Below are 17,298 nucleotides of genomic sequence, written 5' to 3'. Positions count from 1 at the left end.
TGAAAAAATGGTCAAATTTCCAAACTTACAATCCTGCACGCGCTCTGAGGTCCGAGAGCCATCTCCAGCTCGTGGTGCCCAGGACCAGACTTAAAACTAGGGGAGACAGGGCCTTCTCTGTGGTCGGCCCTAAGCTCTGGAACACTCTGCCCCTCCATATTCAAACTGCTCCCACCGTGGAGTGTTTTAAGTCTCGTCTTAAGACGCATCTTTATTCTCTGGCTTTTAGCACTATGTGAGTTGTGTGGTCCTCTCTGTTTTAAAATTTTGATTTCTATTTTCTGTTTTAATTGGTTTCACCCTTAAAATTGTTTTTAATCATTTTTGTTTTGTATTATTTTCGTATTGGTTTTATATAGGGATGCACCGATTAATCGGTAACCCAATATATTCGGCCGAATATGGCAAAAAAAGCCACATTCGGCCTTCGGTGGATTGAGTTAAAAACAAGGCCGAATAGTGGCGTGTGACGCAATTTTTTGACGCGGTGATGCAATCAACCAACGTGCAGTGACGTTGGGATATGTTGTGTACCTGTATAAGTGTATGAGGTTACAAGCACACACTTATTGAGATTTACTTGAGCCTTCTGTTTACATTATTAGCATATCTACTGTGGCTAAGCAGACTTTTGCCAAAAGGACAATAATTCATTTGTTGTGGGTTTATCCACTTTAATGCACTTTATTTTTTTTTTGAAGGCCTAATATAAATGAAAAACTTTGTGCTTTTTTTGAAAAGCAAAGGCTACTGGAATATTAAAAAAATGTCAATATTCAATAAAAAAATACTTTATTTGAAAAACATGTCTAAATATTTATTCCAGGCTATTTATGCAATATAAAAAAATTGTGAAAAACTGCATTCATTATTCGGTATTCGGCCTTCAGCCAAGCGTTTAAATTTTATTCGGCTTCGGCCACAAATTTTCATTTCGGTGCATCCCTAGTTTTATATGTATTTATTTTTATCTTTTGTTTTTATTCAGTCATTGGTGGAGCTCAGGATGGTATTTGAATGTTGTTTTTGATGTCGTTGTGCAGCACTTTGGAAACATTTTGTTGTTTAAATGTACGATATAAATCCACATTCACACACACATTCACACACTGATGGAGGGAGCTGCCATGCAAGGCGCTAACCAACACTTATCAGGAGCAAGGGTGAAGTGTCTTGCTCAAGGACACAACGAACGTGACGAGGTTGGTACTAGGTGGGGATTGAACCAGGGACCCTCGGGTTACTGGCACAGCCACTCTCCCAACAGCGCCACGCCGTCCATATAAAAGTATGGAAATAAAATAAAGTGGATTGGATTGGATTGAGACTTCTCAAGCTTAACTTCCCGTGTTAAATTTCCGGAAACTTTCCACACCTTTTGTAGCCTTAACCTTGTCAAACATGTCTGAAACAAACCCTCACCGTGGCCAAGTGGACCACATGGTCAGAGATATGTTTTTGTGTGTGCAGCGATCAAGGAGGGCTTTGCCATCTGCTGTGCATCATGGAGAAGGAAGACCTGAAGGTCCTCAACAAGGGGGAAGAAGAAGAGATGGTCAGCGTTCGTCTCACTGCATCTCTTCAAGTGTGCACACCACTCACACCTTCCCACTTGTACTGTGCAGGAGCTGCAAGGCTTCCGTCTGTGCCCTTGGCGCCTGGCACTGGTGGGTGTTGGGGTCCTGTGTACAGGGGGCTTCCTGCTCCTGCTGCTCTACTGGATGCCAGAGTGGTGCGTCAAGTCCACCTGCATCCCCACCTCCGCCTGTGATGCTGAAGTGGTGTTGCTGCGCTCCACGGTAGGTCCCCTTTCAATGTTCCTTCTGCATACTATTTCTATTTGGGGGGAATACAGCACACACTGCATGTACACTAGTACTCATTTACACACAGATGAGTGTTGTGCTCAATTAATGACTATCCATCCATCCATCCATTTTCTACCGCTTATTCCCTTTCGGGGTCGCGGTGACTAATTAGTAGAACTTTAAAGTTAAAGTGCCAATGATTGTCTCACACACACACTAGGTGTGGTGAAATTTGACCTCTGTATATGACCCATCCCCTTGATCACCCCCTGGGAGATGAGGGGAGCAGTGAGCAGCATCATCTTTGGTGATCTAACTCCCAATTCCAACCCTTGATGCTGAGTGCCAAGCAGGGAGGTAATGGCTCCCGTTTTTTATAGTCTTTGGTACGACTCGGCCGGGGTTTGAAAGTGATTTTTGCATTTTAACAGAAGTGTAGATAGAACATGTTCAAACAGAAAATAAGCAGATATTAACAGTGAATGAACAAGGAGATTAATAATTAATTTCCTTCTACTTGTCCCTCATAATGTGTAGAAAATAATAGGTGTATAAATGACACAATATGTTACTGCATATAGATAGATAGATAGATAGATAGATAGATAGATAGATAGTACTTTTTTGATTCCTTCAGGAGAGTTCCTTCAGGAAAATTAAAATTCCAGCAGCAGTGTACAGAGTTGAGATCAATTTAAAAAAAAAAATAAATAAAAAAAAAAAGTCAGCAGCTAAATTAGTGGTCTTTGTTTGTTTTCTTACTACAAAAAAGCAAGTTGTCTAGTATGTTCACTATTTTAATTACGGACAAACGTGCAATAATAAACATGTTTAATGTACCCTTAGATTTTTTGTTAAAACAAAGCCAATAATGAAATTTTTTGTGGTCCCCTTTATTAAGAAAAGTATCGTTATTCATCCATACATACATACATACATACATAGGTACCTACGCTCCCACATACATACTTAAATACAGTACATACCTACGTACTCAAAGTTAATACATCCACACGAACTTTCATTGTACAAACATACATATACACATACTGTACGTATACATTCACTGTACATACATACATATACACATACTGTACGTATACATTCACTGTACATACATACATACATACATACATACATATACACATACTGTACGTATACATTCACTTTACATACATACATACATATACACATACTGTACGTATACATTCACTGTACATACATACATATACACATACTGTACATATACATTCACTGTACATACATACATATACATTCACTGTACAAACATACATATACACATACTGTACATATACATTCACTGTACATACATACATACATACATATACACATACTGTACAAACATACATATACACATACTGTACATATAGATTCACTGTACATACATACATATACACATACTGTACAAACATACATATACACATACTGTACATATAGATTCACTGTACATACATACATATACACATACTGTACAAACATACATATACACATACTGTACATATACATTCACTGTACATACATACATACATACATACATACATACGTATACACATACTGTACAAACATACATATACACATACTGTACAAACATACATATACACATACTGTACATATACATTCACTGTACAAACATACATATACACATACTGTACATATACATTCACTGTACATACATACATACATACATACATACATACATACATATACACATACTGTACAAACATACATATACACATACTGTACATATACATTCACTGTACATACATACATACATACATATATATACACATACTGTACAAACATACATATACACATACTGTACATATACATTCACTGTACATACATACATACATACATACATACATACATACATACATACATATACACATACTGTACAAACATACATATACACATACTGTACGTATACATTCACTGTACATACATACATATACACATACTGTACAAACATACATATACACATACTGTACAAACATACATATACACATACTGTACATATACATTCACTGTGCAAACATACATATACACATACTGTACATATACACATACTGTACATATACACATACTGTACATATACAAACATACACTCATGCACATAATCAGGTTTCATCAAACATAAATTACCATTGTTGCCCTAGGGTAAACTGGGTAACACATGACACACTGACAAGGCTTAACCTATTGTTATTATAACAATCTACAAGGTTAATATAGCCAGCTTCTCTTTCTTCCCCTCCATCTTTCTGCATTGTTTGGTATCTCTAGTTATCATTACGTAAATGTATTGTTGCATTTGAACAACTGTACTGTTGATAAAAGAGGTAATTATTGTTATTATTCATTCTCAATAGTGATATTTCTATTGCTATCCGTATTGATCCATTTGTAGCCTAATAATGCTCATTGTCATTTCTGTGTTATGATTTATTTCACTAACTGCTTCTTTGCTATCACTTTTACCATCATATTTTTATACATCCTATTTGCTGATGTTGTTGTTGTTATTGTTGTTGTGTTTGCTGTTGTGGTTTTTGTCTCTCTGTCTAATCCCCCTCTTATCCCCAAAATTTCCCCCTCTCTCTTCCTTTTTGTCTCTTTCTATCCCCTCCTGCTCCGACCCGGCTGCACCAAATGATAATATAAATACATTTAATAAAGTCAAATATAAATAAGGCAACAAGAGAAATATCCTACACTTCTCTTTTGTAAAGTCAATCTGAACAGCCGATATGGGCGTCTACATCTACATCTACATCTACATCTACTATATGATTTACCTGAGAAGCTGGACAAAAACAAAAAAACAAAAAAAAAGTATTGAAATAATTTTGGTACCGGTACCAAAATATTGGTATCGGAACAACACTAGTCTCAACTATAATTTACGTGAAGGAGCCCACAATTGTTTTAATTGAAATGTTGACAATATTTCATGATTCTTCACGAGGAATAAAGTGTATAAAATGTAGTAGATGAGTTATTGGGATGTAGACAAATGTCATATTTTTCCCAATTTTATCAGGAGATTTTGAAATGTAAAGGTCTATGATGTTTTCTGATGGTAAATGAAACATTATGTCACTACTGACCCACCTTTGCTACTTACTAGTGTTAAAAACAACATAAAGCCTTGTCCAGATGTTTACTGACATATGATATTCATGTTAAATGATGTTTACTGCAAATGAATATCACTCCAATTATCCATTATCAGCCTCCTACACTACTAATAATTGGTTAAAAAAAAATGGATCTCTACTCATGAGATGACAAGCTGCAGTATTACACAAAAGCTGACAAAGTATTTTCATGAAAATAAACACTGACAGGCCAAAAACAATTCCTTGTACATGACATGACACACTTTGCTGCGCTCACTTCCTCTTCCACGACATCCAGCAACGCTAAGGCTTTGTATTCCACTTGTGGTGTTGACCAGGATGAATTCCGGCGCTGGTTCCTGGCTAAGGTTCGAGTGATGCTAGCCCCAGGGAGCAACCCCTTCCACAGCCTGGACACCCAGACCACCTCCCCTTCCCCCCCTCCCTCCCCATCCATGGCCAACGGAGACACCCGGCCCCCCCAGGAGCTCATCAGGAGATATGTAGACTACCAGCCCACAGCGGTAGGCAATAACTTTCACACTATTTAATGATGTGTACATAGAACTGGAGTAATGTCTTATGGTGTGAACATTCCTCTATTTATTATTATTATTATTCTCCAGAGTTTGGCGCTCTACTTTCCACGTTTTTCACCTGATTCAAACCGTTCCAACTTCAAACTGTTCAGCCAATTCGGGAATTGTGGACTTTCCCTTGACAAATTCCAAAAATTCCTAGATTTCTCAGAATTCCAGGTTTTCCCAGACATTTTTCCCCCTTGAAAATTAATTATCCATTTTTCAAACTTCCACCATTTCTACATTTTTCAAACCATTCCACCTTCAACATAATCCACTCGTTCAGGAATTATGTGCTTCTGTTCAACAATTATTAAAAAAAAAAATCCTGGATTTCCTAGAAATTCAGTTTTTAGGGACATTTTCCCCCGTCAAAATGAATTATCCATTTTTCAAACTTCCACATTTTTCAACCGATTCAAACCATTTCACCTTCAACATATTTCACTTGTGCTCCCTTCTATCAATTATTAAAATTTAAAAAAATTCAGCATTTCATAGAATTCCCATTTTTTAGGGACATTTTCCTCATTCAAATTGAATCATCCATTTTCTAAACTTTCACCATTTTTAATTTTTTTTTAACCGATTCAAACCATTCCACCTTCAACATATTCCACTCTTTCAGGATTGATGTTCTCCTGTTCAACAATTATAAAAAAAAAAAATCCCGGACTTCCTAGAGTTCCCAATTTTTAGGGACATTTTCCCCGGTCAAAATTAATTATCCATTTTTCAAACTTCTACCATTTCTACATTTTTCGACCGATTCAAACCATTTCACTTTCAACATATTCTACTCGTTCTGGAATTATGTGCTCCCTTTTATCAATTATACTTTTTTTTTTAAATTCAGGATTTCCTACTATTTCCACTTTTTAGCGACATTTCATTAATTATCCATTTTTCAAACTTCCACCATTACTACATTTTTCAACCGATTTAAACCATTTCACCTTCAACATGTTTCACTCGTTCAGGAATTATGTGCTCCCTTTCAACAATTATAAAATAAATAATTCCAAGATTTCCTAGAATTCCCAGTTTTTAGGGACATTTCCCGTCAAAATTAATTATCCATTTTTCAAACCTCCACCATTTCTATATTTTTTAACCGATTCAAACCACTCCACCTTCAACATATTCCACTCGTTCAGGAATTATGTGTCCCCTTTCAGCAATTATAAAAAAAATTCCAGGATTTCCTAGAATTACCAGTTTTTAGGGATATTTTCCCCATTCAAATTAAATTATCCATTTTTCAAACCTCCACCATTTCTATATTTTTCAACCGATTCAAAAAAAAAAAAAATCTGGGATTTCCTAGAATTCACAGTTTTTAGGAACATTTTCCACCTTCAAATTGAATTATCCATTTTCCAAAATGCCACAATTCCACATTTTTTAACCGATTCAAACTATTTCACTTCAACATATTCCACTTGTTCAAGAATTATGTGCTCCCTTTCAACAATTCTATAAAAAATTCCCGGAGTTCCTAGAATTCCCAGTTTGTAGGGACATTTTCCCCATTCAAATTGAATTATCCATTTTCCGAACTTCCAAATTCCCACATTTTTAACCGATTGAAAGCATTTACACCTCAACACATTCAACTCATCCTGGAAATTCAAACCATTTTTCCCCGGTCAACAAATTTCCAGGATTCCTGTTTATTTTTCTAACCTTGATTCCAACCTTTTTTGTGCGATGACTCCTTTCACAATTTTCATCGCATTTCAACCATTCCACTGTCAAAACATTCCGCTAACATCATACTTTTTTCCAAATTCCCAAATTTCCAGGAAGTTCCCATTGAAGTGAATGGGACGTTTTTCAAAGTTGCACAATTCCCACATTTTTCAACCTATTGGAACCATTCCAACATCAACACATTCCACTTGTCCTGGGTATTCAAACTAACACTTTCCCAAGTTCCAAACCAAATTCCAGTTTTCCTGGAAATTGAATGTCTTAACACTCAAACTATTCTTACATTCGTACTACATTCTGTCAGCATTTCAGTTCAACTTCAGCATTGGAGCATTCACATGCAATTCTTTCAGGAATTGCCTCCTGGTTAAAAAAACTATTCCCAATACCGCCTCCCCGGTGTGTCTTTCAGATTCGTTACTTCACCCTCCACAGCACAAAGTACTTTTGGAATGAGCGAGTGCAGAACTTTGAAGACTTAACGTGAGTACATCAAGTAGTAGAAGAGTTGTTGTGCTGCTGGTGTAACGCCAACGACGACTTTGTCTGACAGCGGCCTGGAGGATCTCAAAGTGAGCTGTGTTGCGCTCCACTCGGAGCACAGCAGGGGTCTCACCAGGAACCAGCAGGAGTACAGGTGAGTAACCATGTCATCATTCCACACCACGTACAAGTACTTTGAACCCAGTTTTATTTGTAGAATAAAGTAGACACACAATAAACACACTCTCATGGTGAAGAAACATGACTATTTATGTTTACTTCTTCAGTTTTAATTAGTAAAGGTTTAGTGTTTTATTAATGTTAAAGGCAAAATGGCTTGTAGACGGATACACGTCATATTACAGATCTATCACTGTCTACTCAGAGCACACTTCAATGTACACAACAGAATATATGTGTTGTTCTTATTCAGGTCTTTATTGTGGTGCGCAATGTTGTTTCTCAATGGGGAAAGACGTTAATGGCTCTTGTTTTCATGGTAACATTTAAACTACCTACCAAGTTAGTGCTACCTAGTGCATGAGTTTATCCAAGTGCGGTGATTTATCATGTTTTTTCTATCATTTTCTTTTCAAACACTAATTTTTACTGCAGCTTATCCTGAATATTGTTTATGGCTACATAATCCTAGGCTTGACATTTTCATCTGATGGTCATGGTTGCTGAAACATTCATTTGACACCAGCACACCACCAGTCTTCTGCTGACATTGTTCTTGGCCTTGACATCAATCCCTATCACTTGTTGTCGAAAGTTGTGTGTCTTTCATCAGTCCAGTTAATTATAATCAATAAGGTGCCACTAAAAACACGACTTAAAGGTTCTGTGTGTGTGTATATATATATATATATATATATATATATATATATATATATATATATATATATATATATATATATATATATATATATATATATATATATACATACATACAGTGGGGCAAAAAAGTATTTAGTCAGCCAGCGATTGTGCAAGTTCTCCCACTTAAAATGATGACAGAGGTCTGTAATTTTCATCATAGGTACACTTTAAGGGTTGGAGACAGAATGTGAAAAAAAAATCCAGGAATTCACAATGTAGGAATTTTAAATACTTTATTTGTAAATTATGGTGGAGAATAAGTATTTGGTCACTTCAAACAAGGAAGATCTCTGGCTCTCACAGACCTGTAACTTCTTCTTTAAGAAGCTCTTCTGTCCTCCACTCGTTACCTGTATTAATGGCACTTGTTTGAACTCGTTATCTGTATAAAAGACACCTGTCCACAGGCTCAAACAGTCAGACTCCAAACTCCACTATGGCCAAGACCAAAAAGCTGTCGAAGGACACTAGGAAAAAAATTGTAGACATGCACCAGACTGGGAAGAGTGAATCTACAATAGGCAAGCAGCTTGGTGTGAAAAAATCAACTGTGGGAGCAATTATCAGAAAATGGAAGACATACAAGACCACTGATAATCTCCCTCGATCTGGGGCTCCATGCAAGATCTCATCCCGTGGGGTCAAAATGATCATGAGAACGGTGAGCAAAAATCCCAGAATCACACGGGGGGACCTGGTGAATGACCTGCAGAGAGCTGGGACCAAAGTAACAAAGGTTACCATCAGTAACACACTACGCCGACAGGGAATCGAATCCTGCAGTGCCAGACGTGTCCCCCTGCTTAAGCCAGTGCATGTCCAGGCCCGTCTGAAGTTTGCCAGAGAGCACATGGATGATACAGCAGAGGATTGGGAGAATGTCATGTGGTCAGATGAAACCAAAATAGAACTTTTTGGTATAAACTCAACACGTCGTGTTTGGAGGAAGAAGAATACTGAGTTGCATCCCAAGAACACCATACCTACTGTGAAGCATGGGGGTGGAAACATCATGCTTTGGGGGCTGTTTTTCTGCTAAAGGGACAGGACGATTGATCCTTGTTAAGGAAAGAATGATTAGGGCCATGTATCGTGAGATTTTGAGACAAAACCTCCTTCCATCAGTGAGAGCTTTGAAGATGAAACGTGGCTGGGTCTTCCAGCTTTACAATGATCCCAAACACAACGCCCGGGCAACGAAGGAGTGGCTCCATAAGAAGCATTTGAAAGTCCTGAAGTGGCCTAGCCAGTCTCCAAACCTCAACCCCATAGAAGATCTGTGAAGGGAGTTGAAAGTCTGTGTTGCTCGGCGACAGCCCCAAAACATCAAAGCTCTCAAGAAGATCTGCATAGAGGAATGGACCAAAATACCAGCTACTGTGTGTGCAAACCTGGTAAAGACCTATAGTAATCCTTTGACCTCTGTTATTGCCAACAAAGGTTATATTACAAAGTATTGAGTTGAATTTTTGTTATTGACCAAATACTTATTTTCCACCATAATTTACAAATAAATTCTTTAAAATTCATACAATATGAATTCCTGGATTTTTTTTTCCACATTCTGTCTCTCACAGTTGAAGTGTACCTATGATGAAAATGACAGACCTCTGTCATCATTTGAAGTGGGAGAACTTGCACAATCGCTGGCTGACTAAATACTTTTTTGCCCCACTGTATGTACAGGTGCTGGTCATATTATTAGAATATCATGAAAAAGTTGCCATTCAAAGAGCCATTTAAGACCCGTGTCATAAAGCGAAGAAGACAATAGGAGACGCTATTATTCTCTTGAATGACTGCCGGCAGTCACTCAGATAATAAGTATTAGGGCGTGCTATGAAGCCATTGACTTTGTCGCCTTCTACAACATGTACGATCTGCTTGTCAGTCCAGTATCATGTTGTGTGTGGCTTCCGCGGCAACACGCACACGACTGCAAGGTATACTGGGTGACACACAGTACACTAATGGCTGTGATATAAACTATTTTAACACTCTTAGTAATATGCGCCACGCTGTGAAGCCACACCAATTAAGAACGACAAACACATTTCGGGAGAACATCCTCACAGTAACACAACATAAACGCAACACAACAAATACCCAGAATCCTTTGTATTCATGATAATTTCTGACTATTTTATACACCCCCGCTAGCTGGTAAAGGCGGCTGACCTCTGATGTATTTCAGCGGGCGGTTGGCGGGCGGGTACAGTCCTGATAAAATGTTGGTTTGGGTGGACGGCGGGTGGATGACGACTTTGGTGATGCAGTTGCGGATGATTTAATTGCCTATCCGCGCATCTCTACTCTATAGTTAACTTCCAACACGCAAAGTATGCTGTAACACACAGTGTACTGTAGCGCACAATGTATACTCTAACACACAAAATGTACCGTAATGCACAAAAGTTAGTGCATGCGTGTTGTTGTCATGTGCTGTAAGACAACATCATATAATGTAAGACAACATAATATAATATAATGTAAGACAACATAATATACTGTAACACACAGAGTAACACACAGTTAGTGCATGCGTGTTGTTGTCATGTGCTGTAAGACAACATCATATAATGTAAGACAACATAATATAATATAATGTAGGACAACATAATATACTGTAACACACAGAGTAACACACAGTTAGCGCATGTGTGTCGTCATGTGCTGTAAGACAACTTCATTTATTGTAACACAGTATACAAAGTATACTGGTTTTCTTTGGCGTCATGTTCTTGTGTTGAATTTGTGTAATTGTGGAGTTTTCCTGCACAGCAAGCATTTCAAGTTGTGTTGAATGAATGACATTGTGTCATAGTTGTGTTGAAAAGGGTGAAGTTTCAATGTGCTCAGTCTGGTCCTGTGGCATAAAGTCAAAGATTTGACTCTCAGGAATTTTTTTCTTCCATCTTTTTAGGAAACTCTTCTTCGGAGTGAATGAGATTGAAGTGAAAGTGCCTTCTGTTTTCAAGCTGCTTATCAAAGAGGTGAGCCCCGTCATGACTTGAAGCTAGGTACAGTATATTTACATATTATTTTAATGTTCATATCTTCTATGTTTGTTGTCCTGCAGGTCCTCAACCCTTTCTACATCTTCCAGCTCTTCAGTGTTATCTTGTGGAGTGCCGATGAATATTACTACTATGCTGTGGCCATTGTTATCATGTCACTTCTCTCCATAGCTACCTCTCTCTACGCCATCAAAAAGGTAAACACTACATCTACAACATATTCAACACATATTCAATTCATCTTCAACCTATTTTACACAATATTCAATTAATCTACAACATATTTCACACAATATTCAATTCTTCTACATCAATCAATCAATAAATCAATGTTTACTTCTAGCCCCAAATCACAAGTGTCTCAAAGGGTTGCACAAGCCACAGTGACATCTGCGGTTCAGCCCCAACATAATCATATTTCACACAATATTCAATTGATCTACATCATATTTCACACAATATTCAATTAATCTACAACATAGTTAACACAATATTTAATTAATCTACCACATATTTCATTCAATGTTCAATTAATATACAACACATTGCATAATATTCAATTATCTGCATCATATTTAACATAATATTCAATTAATCTACATCATATTTAACACACTTTAATTAATCTACCACATATTTAACACAAGATTCAATTATTTTACAACACATTGCGTAATATTCAATTATCTACAACATATTTAACATAATATTCAATAATCTACAACATATTCATCACAATATTTAGTTCATCTACAACATGTTTAGCACAATATTCAATGAATATACAACACATTGGATAATATTCAATTATCTACATCATATTTAACTAATTATTTAATTAATCTACAACATTTTTAGCACAATATTCAATGAATATACAACACATTGGATAATATTCAATTATCTACATCATATTGAATAAATTATTTAATTAATCTACAACATTTTTAACACAATATTCAATGAATATACAACACATTGCATAATCAATTATTTACATCATATGTAACAATCAATCTACAACATATTTAACACTATTCAATTAATCTACAACACATTGTCTAAAATACAATAATCCACATCATATTTTACATAATAATCTACAACATATTTAACACAATATTCAATTAATCTACAATTTATTTAACACAATATTCAATTAATCTACAACATATTTCACACAATATTCAATCTACACAATATTCAAATAATATACAACATATTTGACATAATCAATTCATCTACACAATATTCAATTAATATACAACATACTTGACATAATATTCAATTCATCTACATAATATTCAATTAATATACAACATATTTCACATAATATTAAATTCATCTACAACATATTTAAAGGCCGACTAAAATGAGATGTTCTTATTTAAACGGGGATAGCAGGTCCATTCTATGTGTCATACTTCACCATTTTGCGATATTGCCATATTTTTGCTGAAAGGATTTAGTAGAGAACATCCACGATAAAGTTCGCAACTTTTGGTGCTGATAAAAAAGCCTTGCCTGTACCGGAAGTAGCAGACGATGTGCGCGTGACGTCACCGGTTGTGGAGCTCCTCATATCCTCACATTGTTTACAATCATGGCCACCAGCAGCAAAAGTGATTCGGACCAAGAAACAACGATTTCCCCATTTGAGCGAGGATAAAAGATTCGTGGATGAGGAAAGTGAGAGTGAAGGACTAGGGAAAAAAAAAAGACTATACAGTGGGAGCGATTTAGATGTTATTAGACACATTTACTAGGATAATTCTGGAAAATCCCTTATCTGCTTATTGTGTTACTAGTGTTTTTGTGAGATTATATGGTCGTATCTGTACAACCTGAAGGTCGGCCCTGCACCTTTCTTCAGTACCAGTCGACGGGTGGTGGCGATGCCCATCTCTGTCTTTCGCAAGGGACCCTCTTCGAAACACGATCTTTCGAAATGATCGCTGCATCATACACTGTACTTTGTGTGTGTGGTCCAATCCAACCGTGTTCGCTTGACCACTCTGTTCCATAGTAAACCTTCACCGTCATCTTTTGGGAATGTAAACAATGAAACACCGGCTGTGTTTGTGTTGCTAAAGGTGGCCGCAGTACATCGCTTCCCACCTACATTTTTCTTCTTTGATGTCTCCATTATTAATTGAACAAATTGCAAAAGATTCAGCAACACAGAAGTCCAGAATACTGTGGGATTATGCGATGAAAACAGACAATTTATAGCTGGGAACGATGCTGGAACAAAATGTCCTCTACAATGCGAGACATCACGCGCATGCGTCATCATACCGCGACGTTTCAGCAGGATTTTTGGGCGCAAAATTTAAAATTGCAATTTAGTAAACTAAAAAGGCCGTATTGGCATGTGTTGCAATGTTAATATTTCATCATTGATATATAAACTATCAGACTGCGTGGTCGCTAGTAGTGGCTTTCAGTAGGCTTTTAACACAATATTAAATTCATCTACACAATATTCAATTAATATACAACATATTTGACATAATATTCAATTAATCTACAACATGTTTAACACAATATTCAAATAGAATAAAATGAAATAGAATAGAAAGTACTTTATTGATCCCTGGGGCAATTCAGCAATTCATCTACATTATATTCAAATCATCTACAACATATTTAAAACAACACTGTATTAATCTACAACATGTTTAACACATTATTCAATTAATATACAACACATTGCTTGATATTCAATAATCTACATCATATACAACAAAATATTTAATTTACATGTTTAAGACAATATTCAATTAATATACAACACTTAACACAATCATTTTCTATCTTGAAAATCATTTTTTGCCTTGAAGATCAACTTTAACCGTGAACATTTTTTTTTACCTTGTGAATCAGTTGCATAATTTTCAATTATGTACATCATATTTAACATAATCAATTAATCCACAACATATTTAACACAATATTCAATTAATCTACAACACATTGTCTAAAATACAATAATCTACATCATATTTTACATAATATTCAATAATCTACAACATAATCAACACCTTGCATAATATTCAATAATCTACCACATATTTAACACAATATTAAATAAATCATATATAACACTATTAAATTCATCTCCAACATATTTAACACAATAATTAATTAATTTACAACACATTAAACACAATATTCAATACATCCACAACAAAGTCAACATCTTGCACAATATTCAACTGTCTGCAAGAATATCGAAGACACATTACAACTACAGGAACATGAAACTGTGTTGATGTCATTACAATAGTATTTTCACCAGAACTAAATATGTTCCAACCATAAAGGGTGATTGTTTTATTCAGCATTTGTGGCCCCCTGCCGGCCCTCCAACTAGTTGTTAGAAATTATTGCGTCGTCACGTAACACAAAGGGAAGTTGTCGTACTTTGACCCTCACTGGGTTGGTTGGATGTGTAAAAATATATGTCTTCTGAATAACTTTCTCTCTGCATCTTCCAGCAATACGTCATGCTTCATGACATGGTGGCAGCTCACAGTACTGTACGTGTATCTGTATGCCGAGCCAACAACGGTTTGTCTTCTCCTTCTTCTCACCACATCACACACTAGTACTCCTGACCAGACTCAATGTTGCAGTTGGATTTCACAGTGGGAAGCATATCTGTTAGATTATTTTCATAGTCAGAAGCATATCTGTCGTTTGATTATTTTAATAGTCAGAATATCTTTTAGCGTATTCGTCTTTGCTCATTTTATTTTGATAGTCAGGAGCATATATCTTCTGACCTTGAGAGAGGGATTAAAAGTAGCACCACGTGCTTTGCTTTGGGACGGCGTGGCGCAGTGGTAGAGTGGCCGTGCGCAACCCGGGGGTCACTGTTTCAATCCCCACCTAGTACCAACCTCGTCATGTCCGTTGTGTCCTGAGCAAGACACTTCGCCCTTGCTCCTAATGGGTGCAGGTTAGCGCCTTGCATGGCAGCTCCCTCTATCAGTGTGTGAATGGGTAAATGTGGAAGTAGTGTCAAAGCGCTTTGAGTACCTTGAAGGTAGAAAAGCGCTATAAAAGTACAACCCATATTGCTTTGGGTTAGGGTTGGCTTTGTTTCTCCAGCAGCACAAACTTGAAATATCACATTTGTACATTTGACAGTTTGATTTGCTGTTTCAAACTCATTTGTCTTTTGACATTTTATTTGTTTGTAAAAAAGGTCATACGTGCAACCTGATAAGACTTGAATGTGGACTGTAACAAACAAACTCCAATCATATCAATAAACTCTTAGACTGTCGTATTTTTCAAAGCATACACTCCTTGGCAGAGTCCCGACTCTACCACCCTCTTTGAAATATTGTTACTTCAACCCAGCGTAAAATATTGCTCCTTCAGTCAGGGCTACTTGGCAGTGTCCCGACTACCACCCGGCGTAAAATGCGTAGCCAGTATGGTGTGTGGTGTGGTGACATGAGTGCATGGTTACACCCCTACTTATTAGCATGAGATACTCTTTTCACTAAGTGTCTGTCCACATGTATCTCAATAAATGACAACTTATTATAAAAGTCGTTATTTCTGTAGTTCCATTCAAAAAGTGACACTATTCTTTACGTTCACTACACACATTTCAGAAAGTATTTCCTAATTACTTAATGACTTTGCCTATAATTTTAGCTTGCAGCTCGTAAAAAGAAATGATTCAGGAAGTCACACAATAGTGAAATGTTCAATTATGTGAACTGTGGTCAGCGAGTCTTAAATTGGTGCATTTGTTTCTCCTGAATTCAAAAATGTCTGCATGACATCCCAACAAATATGTGCACATGTTTGAGAATGATCTTTGGATTCCTGTTTTTTGCTGTGTTCCCGCTTGAACCCGCACCGTGTCAGAAATTGTAGAAGTGTTGTCGAGCGACCTGGTGCCCGGGGACGTGATTGTGATCCCCAGCAACGGGACCATCATGCCATGCGATGCCGTGCTGGTCAGCGGCACCTGCATCGTCAATGAAAGCATGCTCACAGGTGAGACCGCTGCCTTGCTGCTAGAAGCCGTGGAAGAGAGTCAGTGCTGACAACGTTTACCTTCCCTCAGGGGAAAGTGTTCCTGTGACCAAGACCAACCTTCCAAACCAGTCGCCAGGCGAGAGTGGAGATGAGGCTGAGAGCCCCTACAGCACAGAGGAGCATAAGAGACACACACTCTTCTGTGGCACCAACGTCATCCAGACACGTTTCTACACCGGCGAGTTGGTCAAAGCCGTGGTGGTCCGCACAGGTAAGCATTGTGTGTTGGAGGTCAGAGGTCGACATACACGGTCGGTTGAAACGTTGTCAACCGCTTATCTCACCAAGGCTTCAGCACGGCCAAAGGCCAGTTGGTACGCTCCATCCTTTACCCCAAACCCACAGACTTCAAGCTGTACCGCGATGCCTACCTTTTCCTCCTGTGTTTGGTGGGTGTGGCAGGCATTGGCTTCGTCTACTCCATCGTCCTCAGCGTCATGAACAAGGTAATGTTTGTGAAGACGTACTTGCTCCTCTCTGCCAACTCACATCTCCCCATGCATTTTATTTAAAAATCCCAAAGAGTGATTGGTTGTATTTGTGTCTGTACGACTCATTCACACCTTTGTAAACATCTCCTCCTCCACTTTCATTTGTCCGGTTTGCAATC

General features: G+C 37.3%; 1 protein-coding gene across 5 annotated transcripts in view; it reads left to right on the top strand.

Moving 5' to 3' along the window:
• Positions 1-17,298, top strand: part of atp13a3 (ATPase 13A3) — a 72,459-nt gene that overhangs the window by 18,848 nt on the left and 36,313 nt on the right. For all 5 annotated transcript variants that reach the window (XM_061883917.1, XM_061883919.1, XM_061883916.1 and 2 more), the window contains exons 3-13: positions 1,471-1,555; positions 1,626-1,799; positions 5,287-5,472; positions 7,655-7,725; positions 7,796-7,879; positions 11,531-11,600; positions 11,687-11,821; positions 15,125-15,197; positions 16,515-16,646; positions 16,717-16,899; positions 16,977-17,134. In XM_061883917.1, the coding sequence (XP_061739901.1) occupies positions 1,505-1,555; positions 1,626-1,799; positions 5,287-5,472; positions 7,655-7,725; positions 7,796-7,879; positions 11,531-11,600; positions 11,687-11,821; positions 15,125-15,197; positions 16,515-16,646; positions 16,717-16,899; positions 16,977-17,134 (1,317 nt within the window). In that variant the 5' untranslated portion in view covers positions 1,471-1,504. The remainder of the gene's footprint in view (positions 1-1,470; positions 1,556-1,625; positions 1,800-5,286; positions 5,473-7,654; positions 7,726-7,795; positions 7,880-11,530; positions 11,601-11,686; positions 11,822-15,124; positions 15,198-16,514; positions 16,647-16,716; positions 16,900-16,976; positions 17,135-17,298) is intronic.

This window comes from Nerophis ophidion, linkage group LG22, assembly GCF_033978795.1.
Source record: "Nerophis ophidion isolate RoL-2023_Sa linkage group LG22, RoL_Noph_v1.0, whole genome shotgun sequence".
NCBI lineage: Eukaryota > Metazoa > Chordata > Actinopteri > Syngnathiformes > Syngnathidae > Nerophis > Nerophis ophidion.
This window is presented reverse-complemented; position numbering and strand designations above follow the sequence as displayed.